At 42.6% G+C, this 22,031-nt stretch overlaps 1 protein-coding gene across 2 annotated transcripts in view; it reads right to left on the reverse strand.

Annotated features, from left to right (window-relative positions):
- The window catches only part of LOC139420201 (sodium channel protein type 3 subunit alpha-like), a 173,617-nt gene that overhangs the window by 39,916 nt on the left and 111,670 nt on the right, over positions 1 to 22,031 (reverse strand). For both annotated transcript variants that reach the window (XM_071170029.1, XM_071170030.1), the window contains exons 16-17: positions 8,093 to 8,233; positions 7,514 to 7,858 (exon numbers count right to left, since the gene is read on the reverse strand). In XM_071170029.1, the coding sequence (XP_071026130.1) occupies positions 7,514 to 7,858; positions 8,093 to 8,233 (486 nt within the window). The remainder of the gene's footprint in view (positions 1 to 7,513; positions 7,859 to 8,092; positions 8,234 to 22,031) is intronic.

Below are 22,031 nucleotides of genomic sequence, written 5' to 3' on the forward strand. Positions count from 1 at the left end.
TGTACGCAACAAAACTTCAACATTCACCTTCTGCTACCATTTTTGTCAAGCCGTTTACACATACAATTTGATGCATATGTTCAATAAATCCAATGTACGCACAACACAGAACGCACTAAGGAGCAACAGAAAGAGCAAGAAAGGGGCGGAAGAGGGAGAGAGAGAGACAGAGAAGAGAGGGGGGGGGTGGATTGAGAGAGAGAGACAGAGAAGAGAGGGGGGGGGCGATGGATTGAGAGAGAGAGGAACTTTAAGACAAAGCAGATCTCTCTTGACAAGTGGCCGCTGTGCCTTACTCTCCTAGAGACTAACTGTTGAAATGCGTCCTGTCTGACGACACCTCTCTACTGAGGAGAAGGAATCATCCGTAATCAACCTTCACAAACCACATCTGACCAGATACAAAGGCACAGGATGCGAGGAGCAGGAAAAAAGCCCTTCTTTACTTCAAAGGCTCGTGTTTTCCAAGCTGGAACATCTCAATTTACTGTACGAGGCCAACAACAAAGACGTGAGCCCCTGACACGGATCTTCTCCTGAATGTAGAGACCATTTTACCTCCATAAGGATAATGATGATGGGTTGTATTTACATATATATAATGCCGGATTGCACTTCTTTTCAATATGTCTCAGTGCAATACATTGTTGTAAGGGTAACTCACATGATAAAACAGTCCCAAATGTAGGGAAAATTATGAATAGTTGGACAATATTTTTTTTTTTAAACCTGTATTTTACTATTGAATACTATTGAACACACACGTAAACTTTTCCAACAGGTTTTCAGTCTTCAACAGTGTGTGATTTATATACAGGATCTATTTATTTTCTATTTGGGTCTAATCCTGAATACTGATTGGTTAAAACCGCATTCCAGCTAGTGTCCATTCCATTTTTATACAATGGGTGGGTCCAATCCTGAATGCTGATTGGTTAAAACCACATTCCAGCCAGTGGTTTTCCATTCCATTCTATGCACTTGGAAAAATAATGGATCTACTTTTGAACTACCTATTTGCACCGGGACTCTGTGGACTGCTCGCGGTGTATCGTAGTGTCTGAGGTAAGGTGACAACACCAGAGTCAATGAGACAGTCATGCATAAACACAGAGTAAAGTCTGGGTAGAGGAAGTTCCAGGGTGACGAATGTCAGCCTTCGGCATAATAGAACCCTCAACGCTCTCCATCTTTAATCATTCTTTAATTCATATCCTTCATGGCCATGTGTCATTTAAAAGGATGGTGCACTCCAAAACTGAAGTATGATCGATGTTTTTATATTTGTAAAGTGGGCTAAAGTGGAGCACAATCCATACCTTAATTCTTCTGTTCGGTGGAATACTTTTTCATTGTGGAATTCCCTATGCATTTTCTCCACCCTCAAGGATGCTAGCCTTGGACAGCACCGCTGAGAGAGAGAGGGATGACTTAACAGTTCAGTAGATGTTCTCAACTGTCCAATACAGCCATACAGCCATTCTGTACAGACAATAAAAGGAGGCGGCCCTTCAACAAACAATCTTTACTCCAATTTCACTCTCACATTCTCTGGGCATTAGAGGATCAGTATTATATTACCGCTGCCAATAACCCACGAATGCCCGACAATAACTACAACATCAATCTAAAACCAATACTGTACAGTCATTGTCCCGCTCAACTTTATGAAGCTTTCTTTTCTTTTTCCTCCTAAATAAACAGATAAACCTTTTATGTCATCTCATCTCTTGAGTTTTACTGGTCATGCCATACCTATGTCAGACTTGTAACAACATATCATCAGATGGACAGTACCTGTCATGCGGGCATCCCATGAGCCTTTGGGTTTTACAGAATCGTCAGGCTCAGCTAAGGGGGGCCCTACTGTGACAAGGTCAGCTATGTCTGGTAAAAGCACCGATGATGGCCTCACAAACCCCCACGGTCCTGATACACATACCAGGGGCCATACACCCCCCCCCCCCCCCCCCCCCCCCCCCCCATATGACAGACCCATAAATAGCCCCTTTGGAGAGAGAATGGATAACTAACAAGAGTTAGACACGAGCGTGCGCAACACACACACACACACACACACACACACATATCCCAACTCTATGAAACAGGACTCCCCTGAATGCATGTTTAGCCATGTGTTGTTGTCAGAAGCCACCTGCGGGTAGTCTCTTTTCCTCTACGGGGTTAAAGGGGGTTAAGAGTCAGGGGTCATGTACACATGGTGTAGTGTCAGGCATTAAGGGTGGCCATGAGGTATTTAAGGGGTCCCAAAGAGCGACACAATAAGATAGAAAAGAAACTGCCAAAGTAAATGCCCTGCTTGAGTGACACTCTTCTTGGACTGGCTAGCCAAAATTGGAGAGGTATGTTTTATAGAACGCACCAGGGAGAAGTCTGTAAAGTGGCTATAGTTGGCAGTGTAATATATGGATGAATAAGGAGGTATCCGTAAATGTCAATATGAACGACAACTGTTTCTATCATCACTACCCATAACACTCTGGGGTGCAGCAAAAACCCTCCTGCAGGTTAGGAGAACTCACACAGCAGGTTAGGAGAAGTAACGTAGCAGGTTAGGAGAATTAGGTTATGGTTAGGTGTTGGTGAAAATGCTTTCCTAACCTGCTACGAAAAGTCACTTGCATTGAAGTGCCGTATCTTATGGAGGCTCCCCCTGGGGAGCTACCCCCCCCCTGGGGAGCTACCCCCCCCCCCCCCCCCAAACCCTAATCTACCCCACCTGATGCTAATGCTTACAAGGACCTCGACTGGCTGATAAGCTGAATCAGGTGTGTTACAACAGGGTTGGAGCAAAAACCTGCATACCCATTTCTCCCAGAGGAGGCTTGGCCCCAACCCTTATTTAGACATTAAGAGCCACTGACATGCTAGGAGAAATTCCCCGCCAAAACAATTTCAAGCATGTTTTCAGTCAATGAATTATACCAGAAAAAAGGTCTCATCTCATCATGTATCCCATTTCCTCTTCAGTCTCCTCTGGGATCTGGGGCGGCCCCGGTTGTTGCCGTGGTTGCTTTCGGACACAGCTGTGCGGCATTACCCAACCGTTGGTCCCTGGAGGACCCGAGCCATCAGAGCCGACGCTCATACCTCACACTTCCTGCTCTTCTCCACGACTGACAATGACACGTTGCTGCCAGAGACGTTCGTACCCCTTATAGGTACCACTACGCCACTTAGAATAGATGGCCAACACATACAGTAGCTTCATCCCATGCTATTACTTTGGTAATCAGAACGTTTTAAATGACTCAACTGTGAATTGCTAATAACGTGCAAATTGCATAATTTATTAGCACTGAAAGGAACATGATTGAAAGTTTCAACTAGTTTACTAGTTCAACCCAAACAAATCCCATGTTCTATCTGGAGAACGCTGAGGTATTTACCCTTGGGGTTAGCAGAAGTAAAAGTTAAGCACACTGGCAGGAAGTGTAGCACTGTGACGTGAGCATGGTCTTTCTATGTTTTTACAGGATTAGCCTTGCACAATAACCTTGTTAGTGGGATAATCAACATAGGCTTCCCGCTAAAACATTATCAAGCCACTAGTGACAGAGTTGAATTTACAAGCTATGGTTCTGATATACAATGGCTCACTGGTGTGAGGAAATGGTCAGTAACAGCTCCAGCCTCTACAAACACTCACACTCACACACACACACACACACACACACACACACACACACACACACACACACACACACACACACACACACACACACACACACACACACACACCCTCCGAGGTGTAAAAAGTGGTCCTGGCCTTGGCCCCCTGTAGTGATGAATCAGACAGACAGGCTGTTGACTGAGGAAGAGGTAAGGTGGGGGTCAGAGGTTAAAACATGCCATCTACATTTTCCCAGTCTTTCAGCCGGCAGTGACATAACAGCTCATATGGGAGGTTTGTCTGCATGTGTGCTAGCACTGCTTTTCTCTCACCCCCCCCCCCCCCCCCCAGCCACACTTTGACGTTAAGGGGTTGTGAAAGGGACGAGCCACGTCTGCCTCCGCTGCACACTCTCCACAGCAAAAACTAAAGCAGAGACACTTTGTTTCCTGCTGCTAACCTATATGAAACTCTTCATTTCCAATGTTTTGGATGTTTCTATTATTTATTTTTTTTTACAATAGAAAACATACACATACAAACGACAACATACAGAAATATCCACAACATCACCCCTGCCCTGTTTTGAATGTTTCTAATTCACTTGTAGGTGCTAACTAATGTTTCAGGGCAATATTCTCTCTCGCTGCCCTTTTCCTGACAAGGGATAGCGACAGGCACGCATCCGAGGCCACGGTTACATGAATAGATGCAGACAGTTGATTTTTATGCCATGTTTTCCCTTGTGGGCCACATCCCTGTCTGCATGGGAAACTGGCTAGGGAAACAGAGGGAACGGCACACCACCATGATCATCTACACATTGAGCCACGGCAAACGTTTAGGGAACATTTCACAAACGTGGAAACCTGATAAAGCCTCCATGGGAGACATGTACAGAACAGGTTGTTGAGAGAGGACAGGTGTAGAGAAAGATAAAACAGAATGAGTGGGTGGACGGGCAGGTGTACCGAGATGGAGTGAGTGTAGAGATAAAAGAGGGAAAAAGAGAACAAGGGAAGGTGAGAAGACAGGTGCGTTGTGTGATTAAAGCAGGTGGGCAAGACGTAACCGCTCTCTTAAAACTGATTGGAGCACAGGTGTGCAAAGAAACAAACCAGTCATCTCGGTTTAGAGTGAGAGAGAGAAAGAAAGAGAACACAGATGCTTTTTGTCTCTCACTCTCTCTCCCTCAACAACCTGTTCTACATGTTGGTAATTCTACATCATATTCCCATAAACAGCCATTGCTCTATATACTTCAACCTTGTAGTACACACCGGTGGTATGCCGAGTCCTCTCTCCCTCTCTCCTTGCCTCAACTATTTTAACAAGTCAAATTACAGTTTTACATTTATTCATGGAGCCTTGCTCATTTCACATGCCTCCTTATCAACATCAATTCATCTTTGAAATTGACCATAACCCCCAGACAACAAAGTAACGGCACACGATCTAGCTTCCTATAGTGGATGCAGACACAGAGACAGTAACGTTAAAGACAAATGCAGGCAAACAAATGCACCTTGCCCTTAAGGATCTAATTCCATATTCCTGATTGGGCGGAAATATAGAGGGCCATTGTTACCAAATGGAAGAAGGACCCAATTGCCAAAATAGTAGTATAAATCTTTAGAAAGGGGTAAAATTGGACAGGGCATCCATTTTGGGAAGAGTCCGCTTGGGGCCAAATTGCTCTGGAGGAAACGAGAAAACAAAACAAGGCATGAAAATAGCCTTTGTGCGTGGGCTTGGAGTGGCTCACTTGGAGAGAGGGAGAGAGAGGGATAGGGATGGAATGAGAGAAAGGGAGGAGGGAGAGCATGAGAGATAGAGGGAGCAAGAAAGAGAGAAGGCTTTCTCTCTCCCTCTAAGGCTCTCTCTCCAGTTATTTGCCTAGCTAAGCAACCTCTCGGGCCAGAGAGCGAGTGAGCGAGAGAGAGAGAGAGAGAGAGAGACAGAGAGAGAGAGAGAGAGAGAGAGACAGTGAGAGAGAGAGAGAGATCTACAATAATTAATTAATCTATCTGATCCTCAATTAGTAAACACAATCAAACAGTACAGCTCTACCATTTCATGAGCGAGCCGATGTCAGAGAAGCACACATGATAATACCTGTACAACAGGGAGGGGCAAATGGTGGCCAGCGGGCAACAGGCCCTCAGATTTTAACTTTTTTTTTTTTAAATGCTATATTTTTTAAATCTTAGTTGGAGAAAAACTTACTGTTGCAAGTTAGAACAGTAGAATCCGCAAGATGCAATTTCGAAATATGGTTTTGCGTCAGAAGTTTTTATCTTGTTATGTCACTGATAGTCATTCAATTAGCCATGTTACTGTCAGGGGGGGCATAGGTTTTGTTAGTCAGTCTCAATCAGATATCATATTAAAAACTACAAACATTTGTAGAAATGTGTAGAATTGCATGAAATGAATTATACAATTGTAAAATATTGTCTCCGCCCCATAGCAAAATGTGTAGAATTGCATGAAATGAATTATACAATTGCAAAATATTGTCTCCGCCCCATAGCAAAATGTGTAGAATTGCAGAAAACTAGCTTTAATAATGCAATATTTTCACTACGCACAATGGTAAAATTAGTAAAAATAACTCAAAATGTCTCTCTGCTGTCAAGAAGGGGGCTGCTAAAATGTTTTGCTCGCAATGTGGTAGTGGCTATGTGCATTTGGGTACGCAGACCTGTGAGCAACTGCGGATTTTGTGTGGCCCCCACCCCATCAAAGTTGCCCATCCATGCTGTAGAGTGAAACAAGACAAACTCTGTCACGATTCCATTCCTACCACTAGTCTGCACTCTGGAGTCAATTACTAATTAAAGATGCAGTCCGGGATCTTAAGTACTTACAAATTCAGAACACATTGTACCAATTAAAATTCGTAACATATCATACGAATTGCACTTTTTCTTTGCAGGACGTAACATATCATACGAAATGGATGACGTAGAACACAATTTTCGGGGACCCATTTTAGCTCGTGAGCAATACTTTCAAAACTATTGGCTGAAATTATACAAAAGCTCTGGAGCATCACTTAAAAGTAGGAAATATTAGCTTAACTAATCAGGAATCCATCCAACCTTTTTATGCACGTAAAGTACATGTTGGATACATTTCTTTACGACGGGCCTGATTGAAACAGCAAATTTGGTTAGTAAACTTTGTAAATGTCAACAAAACAAAATCCGCTAGACAAGGTGGGATCTTTTTGTGTCTGTAAAATTAATCATGCAAGAAATGGCGATGGAAGCATTTTATTCACAAATAGTGATATGATAACCATCATATCAAAGTAAACGTGGAGCCATGTTGTGTGGTCCTCCTACAACAACTGGGGAGGACATGCAGTTTATTAGGCTACTGATCAAATCAGTTATGATGAACTTCACAGGGTGGTGAAAGTGCAAGGTGATGAGCTTGATGCTCCTGTCCAATAAATTGCACTACACAGCTGATTCAAATAACCAAAGCTTGATGATTAGTTGGTTATTTGAGTCAGCTGTGTAGGGCTCGAGGGGGAGTACATTTGCTATAAAACGCAACTTTTTTGAGTGACAAAACCATCAGTAGAGTTGAAAACACATGGAAACATATTTAACTTGTATTTTGTATTCAGTACACGGGAATTTAACCGCAAAAGTTACCACGTCACCACGCACAGCCTCTTATCCGCAGCAAGTAAATTGTTTTAATGCAGATTTTTAAATATTTGCATAAAAATCTTTCGCCAACTGGTTGGAAACCTAGTTTATGAGGAGATAACAATATCTGAATAGCTCGTATCGCAAAGATGCAGCTGATATTGTTATAGACTTTCCAATATCGGTACCCAACACTACCACCAACCCATCCTACCTGCTTGCTCTCCTCCACTTCCTCCTCCTCCTCCTCCGAGCTCTCGCTCTCATCCTCATCATCATCATCCTCCTCAGGGAACTCCACGTCTGATTCGCCAGGAGCGATGGGCACGCTGATGGTCAGATTGGGGTTTGTCATGTAGCTGTCATCGACCTCCGGGACCATTATCTTCTCTCCGTGGCGCCCGATCACCCCGATCCCTCCCCCCACCGTCACCACTGTCCCGTTGCCCACCTCGCCAAGCGGAGCACCGTGGCTCAGCCTCTTGAGCTTCACCATGGCCTTTGTTTCTTTTCTCTTCTGCCGTCGCCTCTTGAAGTTGCCGTTGAAGAAGTCGCAGATCTACAATGAAGTAATGAACTATGTTTACAAGATGTGATGAACTTGTATTTTTGTATGTACTTCATTTTTTTCCGGTGATTCATTTGTTTGTTTGGTTGTTATTGGTTGTTTTATTTTGCCCCGTCGTACATTTTGTGTCATATCTTACCTAGAATCTATGTAATTGTCCACACTATATAGTAAAAAAAGTATATCATAATTATGAAATAAAAATATATGAAAAAAGTGTCCGACCTGGCTTCGGAGCCAGCCCATGCCGCTTTTGATGCGACCAAGAGCGATTTGCAGGTTGTTCATCTCGCCGTCGTCATCGGGTGCCGAGAGGTTGTCTGAGCTGAATGAGCTGAGCAGCAAGGCTAGGAAGAGGTTGAGTACCTGGGAGGAGTAGAGAGGGAGATGAGTTTGAATAAAACCTTGTCCTTCTGTTTAGTATAACTAGGTAAAGTCAATGATGAATATATGCCCAACTGGAGTCCTTAAGATGTTATTACTTTCACGTTGATTGAAAAGTTAGTCACAAACAACATCTTACAGTTAACCATACAGCTGGATAAAAAGACTAGATAAAGCTAGCCTGCGGGTTTGGTTCCTGAGTCGGTGTGGATGGAGAGGGCCCAGATGTGTAACACTAGAAATGTAAACAGCAGGAGTGATTTGAGCCCGGTATAAATGTCAGCCTCCAACTGGAACCGGAGATCTCCTTGTCCATGTTAAACAAGAGAACCTACTCCTCTGGGTTGTAGGGCTGTGTGGTTTTAGTGTGTGTCATCCGTGCTTGTGTGTGTGCCTGCCTGCATTTGCGGATGCGCGTGTGTGTGTGCATGTGTGTGCGCTTGTTTGATTAAAGTGCACGCAGCAACCATGGTCCCTTAGACACAGGGCCACTTTTCCTCGGTTTAGTAAATGTCAACCGTGCATGCAGTTTCATGATGGAGTTTCATTACCACCGTGTAATGATTACAAACACCATTTTGTAGTCAAATTTAGATTTTTCTCCATGTCCTAACATGAGCTTCACTAATGAAATCCTTTCTGTGATTTGATAGAGCCTATCAAAGTAACATTACAATTTTTTTCCCGGGGGCCGCATTTGGTCTTCAAAGAGGTCTGGAGGACCGCACTGAAAGTTAGTTCTAGTTCCTCTACGTCTTCTGTTTGACACCCCTGTCCTAAGACCTAAAATGCATTGTTCACGTTTACCTGAGACGGTTCTCTCTCTGTTTCTCCAAAGACTCATAGCTGTTGTAGCAACACATCGATCAAATCAATCCAAATCAATTAATTGTCATGTCATTCATCTGTTTCTTGATAAACATCCATTTATTATATCTCTGCAGCCAGCATCAATCAAAGTTGACAATGTTCATTGGTTCTGAAATTCTGAAATTTGGTGAAGTGAAAACCAAAATTGCCCGTGAGTGTCTAGCGTGTCCCCAAATTACCAAAGGGAGCGAACTATCACAGTGCGTGCGTTGTGCATATATTCATCCATATGTGTATGTGTTTATGTGTGTGTGTGTTTGAGGATGGGAGTTGGAAGCAACATAGCCCTGGACCCCCTGTGCCGGCCCCTCCCACCCCCTGTGCCCCATACCCATCTCGCCACGCCTGATGCCCACTGTGACAGGTGTAATTGGGTGTCTGGTTTTTCCATTTTCTGCCCTGCTACACTTGTCCTTTACAACACACCGTCCATGACATCCTGCCATCTCAGAGAGTGATACAGCAAAACACCATGTTGTCCACTGAATCGCCACCTCATCTTGCTTCCAACCATTCCATTTTTTTTCAGATCAAGAAAAGGTGTCCTAGGATGTAGGCTGGTTTTGGGGCGGGGATTTTTAGGTTTACAGGATGTGGTCGACCTTAGAAATGATGGACATTCAGATCTACCACCAACACTCCCCCATTGAGAATCCACAGGAGACACATCATAGCAGCTCCTCCATAAACACCTCATATCTCATCCCATATATCCCAAGGAACCCACTGTGCTGCGCTGGGCAGATGAGTGCGTGTCAAATCGCCACACTCGTCTCGCGTGCTGATATGTTATGCTTGTCGCCAGGGGATCCCTGACACACCTAGCCAGGATAGAATCAGCAATAAGCTGCTTTGTCATGACTGATGTATATATGGCGTAGTCTGTTGCTTTACCGTGATTATAAATATATATGGCATAGTCATCTGCTTTAACATGACTATAAATATATATGGCGTAGTCGTCTGCTTTAACATGATTATAAATATATATGGCGTAGTCGTCTGCTTTACCATGACTATAAATATATATAGCGTAGTCGTCTGCTTTAACATGATTATAAATATATATAGCGTAGTCGTCTGCTTTACCATGACTTCAAATATATATGGCGTAGTCGTCTGCTTTACCATGACTATAAATATATATGGCGTAGTCGGCTGCTTTAACGTGACTATAAATATATATGGCGTAGTCTGTTGCTTTACCATGACTATAAATATATAGGACATAATCAGCTCAACCCTCCTCTTCCAACCTCCATCCACCTGATGGTGTTACAATGAAATCCCCCCCCCCCCCCCCACAGAATTACCAAGGGGTAATATAATTTAAGCTATAGAGCTATAATGCTAGGATAAACCTTATAGGCTAATAGGATTTTATTTTCCAGACCAACTTGGCTATTATGCTGAATGTGTCCTTTTTTTATTTAATGATGAATTTGCATTGTATGGCTACTGTAGCCTATAGGGGAAAAGAACGGCTGTACATCCAACTTGATTAGCAGATATAATGTAAAGGGGAATTCTCAATTCCCAATGGGATTAATAGGGACTCACAAACACCTCGGGATGCTCTTCATTTGGTGATGTCAGTCATTCAGCCAGTCAGTCAAACACACAGATTTGCGCATTGGCACACACAAAGACACAGGGCGGGTTTAGGGTCATGAAATATTGTGTGGGTTGCATAAAGAGAAAACAATACCTTAAAAAATGTCAATTTATAGGTTACATTTAGGCTTTTCTTTGATTATTTAATCTGGCATTAGTGCGTAAGCCTAATAGCCTACATACCAATAGCCAAATGCTATTGGGAACAGGCATAAAAAGTGAATGTCAGTCCATCGAGGCAAAAAGGACAAAGTCTGAGTTTAATTCAATAAGAGAAAAGCTGTGGAGAGTTGAAAATCAATAGAAGGCAGGGCCAGAAAAGTAATGTTTTGGAGAGATTAGTGGTAAAAGATAACGATAGCAATGCCTATTTGTGATTATGGTGAGGCGCTACAGTTGAAGTCGGAAGTTTATATACACCTTAGCCAAATACATTTAAACTCAGTCACAATTACTGACATTTAATCCTAAAAATTCCCTGTCTTAGGTCAGTTAGGATTACCACTTCATTTTAAGAATGTGAAATGTCAGAATAATAGTAGAGAGAATTTCAGCTTTTATTTCTTTCATCATATTCCCAGTGGGTCAGAAGTTTACATACACTCAATTAGTATTTGGTAGCATTGCCTTTAAATTGTTTAACTTGGTTCAACAGTTTTGGGTAGCCTTCCAATAGCTTCAAATAGCCTATAAGTTGGGTGAATTTTGGCCCATTCCTCCTGACAGAGCTGGTGTAACTGGGTCCGGTTTGTAGGCCTACTTGCTCGCACACGCTTTTTCAGTTCTGCCCACAAATTTTCTATGGGATTGAGATCAGGGCTTTGTGATGGCCACTCCAATACCTTGACTTTGTTGTCCTTAAGCCATTTTGCCACAACTTTGGAAGTCTGCTTGGGGTCATTGTCCATTTGGAAGACCTATTTGCGACCAAGCTTCAACTTGATGTCTTGAGATGTTGCTTCAATATATCCACATAATTTCCCTTCCACATGATTCCATCTATTTTGTGAAGTGCACCCGTCCCTCCTGTAGCAAATCACCCCCACAACATGATGCTGCCACCCGTGCTTCATGGTTGGGATGGTGTTCTTCGGCTTGCAAGCATCCCCCTTTATCCTCCAAACTTGTGGAGGTCTACAATTGGTTTTCTGAGGTCTTGGCTGATTCCTTTTGATTTTCCTTTTGATTTTCCTTTTGATGTCAAGCAAAGAGGCACTGAGTTTGAAGGTTGGCCTTGAAATACATCCACAGGTACAACTGACTCATATGATGTCAATTAGCCTATCAGAAGCTTCTAAAGCCATGACATAATTTTCCGGAATTTTCTAAGCTGTTTAAAGGCACAGTAAACTTCTTACATACGCTAATTATGATACAGTGAATTATAAGTGAAATAATCTGTCTGTAAACAATTGTTGGAAAAATTACTTGTGTCATGCACAAAGTAGATATCCTAACCGACTTGCCAAAACTATAGTTTGTTAACAAGAAATGTGTGGAATGGTTGAAAAACAAGTTTTAATGACTAAAACCCAAGTGTATGTAAACTTCCAATTTCAACTGTATACAAATTAGACAGTCAAAGGCCTATGGCACATCAAGGGACTCTAGAATACTGTTCATCTGGGTTAAATGGAAACTCAAATCTGGATACTGACTGTAGGTCTATAATCTCTGACAGAGCCTTAATATGAACTCCTACAGAATTAAGCATTTCTTGCAGTAAAGTATTTTCTTTGCTCCATGAAAGAGGTAGAGATGACAGAGAAAACTTTACCGATGTTAACTAGATTACTTGTCCAGTTGTAAGCAAAATAGAAAGTTGCGAAAACGACCCAACATGTTTATCGCAAGATTTAAATTTGGCTAGGATGCATATTTTATGTGTTTGAAATACTAAAAGATTTTATGATGCTGATAAAGATAGCATCTCTACAGATTGTATCGAAATGAGCATTCACATTTTCTAAAGATGCTGAAAGAAATTGGATTTCTCCTGTTCCTGATAATTTTTTATGTCTACATTTGATGTATCATTTTACTGCAAGAAATCCTTAATTCTGCAGGAGTTAATATTAAGCATATGTGGGAGGTTATAGACCTACAGTCAGTGTCCAGATTTCAGTTTCCATTCAACCCATCTGAACAGTATTCTAGAGTCCTTTGACATGTGAACTCACAGCCTGGTCTCATAGACTAGAGGTAACATAGTAAATGTAAATTCGGCACTCAAATGAGTATGGTATGTTAAGTTTGGCATGGTTACATAAGACAGAAGGTTACTTAAGGCAAATATGAAAGGAGGTTGGTTGGTCGCGGTGGATGTGTAGGCTTATAACGCAAATGTCTAGCAACTCAAATGTTGCGTGTTCGAATCTCATCACATAACATTTTAGCTAATTAGCTACTTGCAACTACTTAGCATGTTAGCTAACCTGTCCCCTAACTTTAACCCTATCCTTAATCCTTTTAGATAACCCTTCCCCTAACCCTTAGCCTAGCTAACGTTAGCGTTAACCACCTGGCTAATGTTAGCAACAACAAATTAGAATTCATAACATATCGTACATTTTTCAAAATCGTAACATTGTTCCTTTCGCAAATTCAAAAAAAATTGTCCGAATTGCAATTTGTAACATATCATACAAAATGGATGCTGGACATCTACAAATTAATACATACCATACGAAACCTAACAACTAAGTGCAGTGTCTCGGATTTACGTACAGCATAATATGAAATGCTGTGAGACCAGGTTGCTTTTCTTAACTCAGGACAATGACAGGACAATGCCAACACATCACATGCATTTGTGTGCCATTAACTGCACCCACTGATGGTGTATGTACATCACCTCATTGCGTAATATTAATACAGGGAACAAAATAAATTGTGCTCCTGGTTCAATAAACAAATCCCTTCCTTAACATAATCTGACCTTCACAGTTGGGCCTGCACAGATTGAGATGTATTTGGATTCACCTGCAGTGTGTGTTTTTGTTTTACTATCCTTGTGGGTACCAGAAGGCCTCACAAGGATAGTAAAACAAGGAACAGTTGGACAAGTGGGAACATTTTTGCAGGTCCCCATGAGGAAAAATGCTGTTAGGCTTAGGGGTTGGGTTTAGGGTTAGGGTTACAATTAGGATTAGAATTAAGGTTGGAGTTAGGATTAGGGGCTATGGTTAGGTTATGAGTTAGGAGTTAGGTAACGTTATAGTTTTATGGTTGGGGGGTTAGGGCTAAGGCTTAGGGTTAAGTTGAGGGTTATGGTTAGGTTAAGGGTTGAGGTTAGGGTTAGGGTTAGGGGTTAGGGAAAATAGGATTTTGGATGGGAATCAATTATTTGTTCCCCACAAGGATAGCAATACAAACGGCTGTGTGTGTGTGTGTGTGTGTGTGTGTGTGTGTGTGTGTGTGTGTGTGTGTGTGTGTGTGTGTGTGTGTGTGTGTGTGTGTGTGCATCTATAAATTGATTATAGTGTGTGATCAGCGGTAAAGATCTGGGATGGGTGTCAGTCACCATCCACATGACCCCTTCCTGTTCCCACTATCCTGGGATCTGATTGGCTGTCGCACATTTTCAACCAGTAATGGATCAACTAGTCATGGCATGAGCTGACAGTGCTGGGTGGACAACTTCATTCATAGATTTATAGATAAATTATATAAATCTATAAATATAAATTATATATTTTTTTACAGTCAACCATGCTCTATACCTACTGTACAGGAATATCATAATATATCAAATATAATAATTTATATATAATAATTAATATATAATATATCCTCCATCTTTGTCAGATATATAGTATATACAAATACTAGGCACTTCATTTATCTTGGAATTTGAACCCCTGGTTCAACCCGGGATTGATCTTAACAAAAAGGAACAGCTGTCCAATAGGGGGACACGGACCCTCCCACCCACATCCTGCGATAGGATGAAAAAATGAATAAAACATTTGCTAAATGTCAACGTTTCAAGTCAATTTGGTGGATCTATCCGAGGCAGAGAAGATGTTTTGACGTGAGGGGTATGTGTCTGCCAGGGAAGAGCAGCAGGATTTTGATGATAAACGCTGAAGTGGAAGGGGAGGGTGCAGTAATGTCAGCTGCAGTAATTCAGGGCCACAGTGAATGACAGAGAAATATGTGTGTGTGTGTGTGTGTCTGTTGTTGTACTTGTTTTCCTACCTTATCAGGACCCCAATGTCCTAACAATTCTATCCAATTCACCTCAATGTCCTGACAGGGTAGAAAAACAAGAACTTCGTATTGACTACTTTCTTATGTCATTCTCGCTGGCACCAAACGTTTAAAAAGAGTTGATAGGGGACAGAATGCGGCCGGACCATCCTATAATTACGTTATAATTTCAACGTAGGCGAGGATATTGGAAATGTATTCAAAGCTGACAACTTGTTTTTACACAGGACAGAATAATTACAGAATAATTAATAACAGACTTTTTCCAACATAATATAGGTACAGCATATCACCTTATTGTATAGGATACTTTTATTCAATTCAATACTGATCTTTAAAACAAAAGCCATTTAGGTCAAAATAATTCATATTAGCAAAATAAATGAAGGGACTAACAGTACAGTTAGATAGCAATCCAAACTGTACCATAGAGGCACAGAATACGTTAGAGGAAAAACAAAAAGAAATGAAGTAACTTATTCAAGAAAGATCAAGTGTAATACTGTATATTATAAAAAATAAAGCAAACTGGATGGAATATGGGGGAAAACGCACCAAATTATAGAAATGCTACCAAAAATAATTTACTGAAACTTTTTTTAAATGATGGAGTCACCCATGATTCACAAAACAATATTTAGAAAGAGGAAGCAAAGTAGTTTAAGCAGATGTTTTCAGTTCAGTCTCCTCCATCTTCACTAACCAAAGTTAATTGTAAGGATTTTCTATTAATAATGTAAAACGAACAGCTGTACAGAAAGACTCAAGTGAAGGCTAAAAATACAGAGGAGGAACTTAAAGATGCAATTAAAGCCTTTAAGTCCCGAAAACCTCCAGGGCTGGATGGCATACCAGTTGAGGAATACCAAACCTTTTTTTATGTACTAAGAGGACCGTTATTAGCATATTTTAACCACTCCTATAAAAATGGTATATTATTAGATACACAAGGTCTGATTTCAATATTACTGAAACAGGACCCAAATATAAATATGGAGGCCCCTTACACTTACACACTTACACAACCAGTGCTGTGATGCAAAAATTCAAGCAAAATGTATAGCGCATATAATTAAAAAGGTATTGTCGGATATTATTCATCCTAATCAGATTTTTTACATTGGTGATACATTGGGGATAATATAAGACCAGTACCAGTAGTGCATTTATCTAAACAACCCAGTTTTTTTGTTATTCGGCAAAGGGTAACGTCTACAAAACTTAGTCCACTTTGTTCGTAACAGATTTTAGTTTTGGGAACAGAAAACTGTATTGAGATCAAATATTTCATTGACGAGAACATTGCAGAATGTCAGTTTTTGCCATGTTCTGTCCATGTGTGAGTGATTGAAGCAGGGAGAACATGGCATGGCCTGGGTGGCTGGGGTCCCTGATGATCTTCTTGGCCTTCCTGCGACACCTGGTATTGTAGGTGTTCTGTAGGGCAAGCAGTGTGCACCCAATCGTGCGTTCGGCTGCATGTATCACCCTCCGAAGAGCCGTGCGGTCCAAGGCGGTGGAGTTGCCATACCAGGCTGTGATGCATCCCAACAGTACGCTCTCGATGGTGCTGCTGTTGAACACTATGAGGGCCCTCGGGGACAGCCCAAATTTCTTCAGCATCCTGAGGTTGAAGAGTCGCTGTCGTGCCTTCTTCACTACGCTGTCCATGTGGTTAAAACATTTCAGCTTCTCTGAGATGTATACGCCGAGGAATTTGAAGTTATTGACCGTTACACGGCGGCCATGTTGATGAGAATGGGGGCGTGTCCAGCCTGGTTCATCCTTAAATCCACAATAATCTCCTTTGTTTTCGTAAAGTTGAGGGAGAGGTTGTTTACCTGGCACCACGCCATCAGAGTGCCTACCGACTCCCTGTAGGCTGTCTTGTCGTTTTTGGTGGGCAGGCCGACTACTTTTGTGTCGTCAGCGAACTTGATGATGGAAGGCCACGCAGTCCTGGATATACAGAGAATAAAGGAGGGGACTGAGGATGCACCCTTGTGGGGCTCCGTGTTGAGGATCAGTGTAAAGGAGGTAATGTTGCCTACCTTCAACACCTGTGAACGTCCCATCAGGAAGTCCAAGACCAAGTTTAATATGGAGTAGTTCAGACCCAGGGCTGTGAGCTTTGTTAGGAGCTTATAGGGCACTATGATATTGAAGGTCGAACTGTAGTCGATGAATGTATGTATTCCTTTTGTCCAGGTGTGTAAGTGCAGTGTGCAGTACAATGGCGATTGCGTCGTCTGTGGATCTGTCAGGGCGATAGGCAATTTGGAGAGGGTCAAGAGTGTCGGGGAGGGAGGAGGTGATATGGTCTTTGACTAGCCTCTCGAAGCAGTTCATGATGACGGAAGTGAGTCCTACTGCTCGGTAGTCATTCAGTTCAGTTACTTTCCCTTTCTTGGCCACAGGGATTATAGTGGGTATAGAGGCCTGAGCTAGGGAGAGATTGAAAATGTCAGAGAACACAATAGCCAGCTGGGCCAGCTAGGCCATGGCTAGCGACATCATCCGGCAGCCTTGTGGGGGTTAACACGTTTGAATTACATTACATGTCCTCAGTGGAGACTGAGTGTGTAGCCCATGTTGTCATCGGGGGCTCTCCTCGGCAGCTCAGGGTCATTGTACTCTAATCTTGAAAAAAAGGTGTTTATCACGTCTGGTAGGGTGGCGTTGGTGACCATGATGTGCCTGGGTTTCTTTTTGTAATCGTTGATCATTAGGAGCCCCTGCCACATATGCCTTGTGGCCGACCTACTGAATTGCTCCTCCACTTTATATTTGTCTCTATGCTTGTGTTTCACCATCTTCCTAAATCTGCATAAATCCTACTTGTACTGTTTAACCAAACTATTGTCCACGGTCACCTTGACTTGATTATAAGCAGCATATAACCACCATAATTTGCAAATAAATTCATTAAAAATCCTACAACGTGATTTTCTGGATTCTTTTATCTCATTTTGTTTGTCATAGTTGAAGTGTACCTATGATGAAAATTACAGACCTCTCTCATCTTTTTAAGTGGGAGAACTTGCACAATTGGTGGCTGACTAAATACTTTTTTGCCCCACTGTATACTGTATCTATGGGGGATACAACCTTCCCAGCTCTACAGATTTTGCTGCAAAGAGACAGAATCATTACATCATATGTTTTGGTAATGTCCATATGTAGCTTGTTTTTGGTCCAATCTATCAATAATATAATAATACTCATCTAAAATGTTTATCTTTCATTTACAATCTGTACAAACTATGAGAATAGAAAGGTTCAGAACTTTTGTGAAACATCACAGCACAGTTGAAATATATATGGCAAATAGAAATCAAAACTGGATGGTGTTCAGAGATAGATGGGAGGGGTTGAGGGTAGCTGAAGGATGGGACTAAAAACAAACAATAGATAACTAATGTAAAATATACTGTGTATGTAAAATTTATATAGTATGTATAAGATGGAATTAGAAGCCTTAGTGTTGTTGTCCATTGGTTTACTCCAATTACTGTAGGTGAGGGATGGTAGGGTTAGGGGAAAATAATAAAGGAAAATATATTTTAAAAAATATATATATATATTATATATTTACAAATAAATGTATGGGAGATTGGTAATTATGCAGACAATTACATTGATGGAAGCGATTAAAGCTGATCTACCCCATAAACATGAGAACAAAAAACATTGTTGAACATTTTCCAGGGCCTGATTTGTTCAAATGCTATTTTAAGCTTAAGGGTTAGGTTTAGGGTTTTGGGGGTAGGGTTAGGGTTATGTTTAGGTTTAGGGTTTTGGGGGTTAGGATTAAGGTTAAGGTTAGTGTTAGGTTTAGGGTTATGGGGTAGGGAATATATGATTTTTAATGGTCAAGCATTTTTACTCCTCAAAAAGTCCTGACATTTCACAAAAATAAAGCTCTATGTGTGTGTCGGGGTTTGTGCGTGTGTGTGTGTTTGTTAGTGGTACCTTAATTGGGGAAGACGGGCTTGTGGTAATGGCTGGAGCGGAATGAGTGGAATGGTATCAAATACATGGTGTTTCATTCCATTCCACTCATTCTGCTCCAGCCATTATTATGAGCCGTCCTCACCTCAGCAGCCTCCACTGGTGTATATACTGTATGTGCACACACAAACACACACACTGAACCAACATCCCACCTGAAACTGCACCCATCATGTCAAAGTACTTTACTCTTCATAACAATAACAACATCAACAACAATAAACCAGTTGCCCTGTGTGAAGTATTAAACCCTGCGTTCGAAACAAATCACCTTTAACAGCCACAGCCCTGCTTCCCCCTCCACAGCCTGCTCCCCCCTCCACAGCCTGCTTCCCCCTCCACAGCCTGCCTCCCCCTCCACAGCCTGCTTCCCCCTCCACAGCCTGCTTCCCCCTCCACAGCCTGCTTCCCCCTCCACAGCCTTCTTCCCCCTCCACAGCCTGCGTCCCCCTCCACAGCCTGCTTCCCCCTCCACAGCCTGCTTCCCCCTCCACAGCCTTCTTCCCCCTCCACAGCCTGCTTCCCCCTCCACAGCCTTCTTCCCCCTCCACAGCCTTCTTCCCCCTCCACAGCCTGCTTCCCCCTCCACAGCCTGCTTCCCCCTCCACAGCCTGCTTCCCCCTCCACAGCCTGCTTCCCCCTCCACAGCCTTCTTCCCCCTCCACAGCCTGCTTCCCCCTCCACAGCCTGCTTCCCCCTCCACAGCCTGCTTCCCCCTCCACAGCCTGCTTCCCCCTCCACAGCCTGCTTCCCCCTCCACAGCCTTCTTCCCCCTCCACAGCCTGCTTCCCCCTCCACAGCCTGCTTCCCCCTCCACAGCCTGCTTCCCACTCCACAGCCTGCCCCCCCCCCCCCCTCCACAGCCTGCCTCCCCCTCCACAGCCTGCAGCTCTGGACCTCTGACTCTGTCCGAGACCAGAGGCAATATCGCCAAGTGAAGACCTCAACCCACAAAGGCGCTATAATCGCAACATACACACAAACGTGCACATGCACACACCGGCTGTGGCAGCCTCACATTTTACTGGGGGAAGGGGCGGCAAACCGTGATGCATTCATCAATTTCCCCCGTGAAGGATTACAGAATGTTAGGAGTCCCATCCCACCTGAGCCCGACTCATTTAGCAGGAGCGTACCAATTAGTTTAGATTGGGTCAGGCCTTTACTCCAGATAACTGGTATACTCTCATATAAATCTGTGAAAAAACAATATAATAACCTGGCTAAAAGGAAACTGGAGCTCAAACCAAACCACGTACTTAGTGTATTGGGGCACAGCAACAGAACGAACCAAGTAAGGCTTCTGCATCGTAAGAGTTAGCTCAAGACTAGGGGAGAATACAGAGGTATGTTGTGATAGCCTCAAGGGCCTTGAAGGTGCTGAGGCCTGAACGACAAGGCAGCAGTCTAGCCCCATAGCTCTCTAATACTCCCTGTCTGCGTCCCTCTCTGAGACCCAGGGCAGCGCAAATGTCACCTGAACCAAATCGCTCATCACAGCATGCAGTCATGCTTCCCACAACAAAACACCAGACACTGACTTGTGTTAGAGAGATAAACCCTGAGATACGAAGGCAGAATATTTAAGGTTGTCGGGATTGAAAGAGTTATGACTCTGTGTCTTTCAGTTGTATCGATGTTGCCCAGAATTAGCCATCAGTTGAGTAAAAAGCTACCAAGCTAAAGCTCACTAGCTCTCTCTCTCTCAATTCAATTCAAGGGGCTTTTTGGCATGGGAAACATATGTTTACAACAGTAAATATTACACTTCCAAAATAATAGAGACATTCAAAATGTCATATTGTGTCTATATACAGTGTTGTAACGATGTGCACATCGTTAAAGTACAAAAGGGAAAATAAATAAACATAAATATAGGTTGTTTTTACAATGATATTTGTTCTTTGGCTCCCAAGTGGCACAGCGAGACCGGCACTGCATCTCAGTGACTACAGACACCCTGGTTCAAATCCAGGCTGTATAACATCTGGCTGTGATTGGGAGTCCCATAGGACGGTTCACAATTGGCCCAGCGTCGTCCGAGTTTGCCTGGTGTAAGCCGTCATTGTAAATAAGAATTTGTTCTTAACTGACTTGCCAGGTTAAATAAAATACTTTTTTTTTAAATTCACTGGTTGCCCTTCTCTTGTGGCAACAGGTCACAAATCTTGCTGCTGTTATGGCACACTGGTATTTTACCCAATAGATATGGGATCTCTCTCTGTCTGTCTCTCTGTCTCTTGAACCTGGGTGGTAGGCATACCACAAGACTGTTAGCACGCTGAGCTAAAGACCTGGGATTGGCATGGAGAGCTAATGCAAGTCTTCAGGCCTGAGGAAAATATCCTTCTTCCTTCATCGTTGTCTAATACCCTTTCACACTAATGTACCATCCCGAACCATACAATACCACCTCTGATGTTGTCTGCTGGAACTGTTCTGGATACGTAACCAGGCCAGCTCAGCTAGGCTCAGTAGTGTGAAATGGGTATATTTGTGTCTGTGTCTTAGTTTATTGAGGAGAGCAAATGATGTTTATTAGGTCACAATCTCCCAGTGGAGGAGAGTCTAGTGCCTTAGCCTGCCACCCGAACACACAGCAGGCAATGAACGTGCCCAATGAAGCATAAAGACCACTCTTCCAGTCCACTTGAGGCCCTTTATAATGAAATAATGCACTTCAGAAAACATTAAGTGCCCATGATAGTTAACGATGCCATCTAACTTGATTCACACGCCTCTGATTGATAGAAATGTGTACGGCTAATAACATAGCCCTAATGACAGAGAGGAGAGGCGCAGTATTAGATGTTGTAATTACAACCAAGGCATTTTTGCATTAAAGCATTTTTTAAAGCGTTGTTTGAAGCGTTCTTAGAAGCGTTGTTAGAAGCGTTCTTAGAAGCGTTGTTTGAAGCGTTGTTTGAAGCGTTCTTAGAAGCGTTCTTAGAAGCGTTGTTTGAAGCGTTCTTAGAAGCGTTGTTTGAAGCGTTCTTAGAAGCGTTGTTTGAAGCGTTCTTAGAAGCGTTGTTTGAAGCGTTCTTAGAAGCGTTCTTAGAAGCGTTGTTTGAAG

Source organism: Oncorhynchus clarkii, chromosome 11 (assembly GCF_045791955.1).
Source record: "Oncorhynchus clarkii lewisi isolate Uvic-CL-2024 chromosome 11, UVic_Ocla_1.0, whole genome shotgun sequence".
Taxonomy (NCBI): Eukaryota; Metazoa; Chordata; class Actinopteri; order Salmoniformes; family Salmonidae; genus Oncorhynchus; species Oncorhynchus clarkii.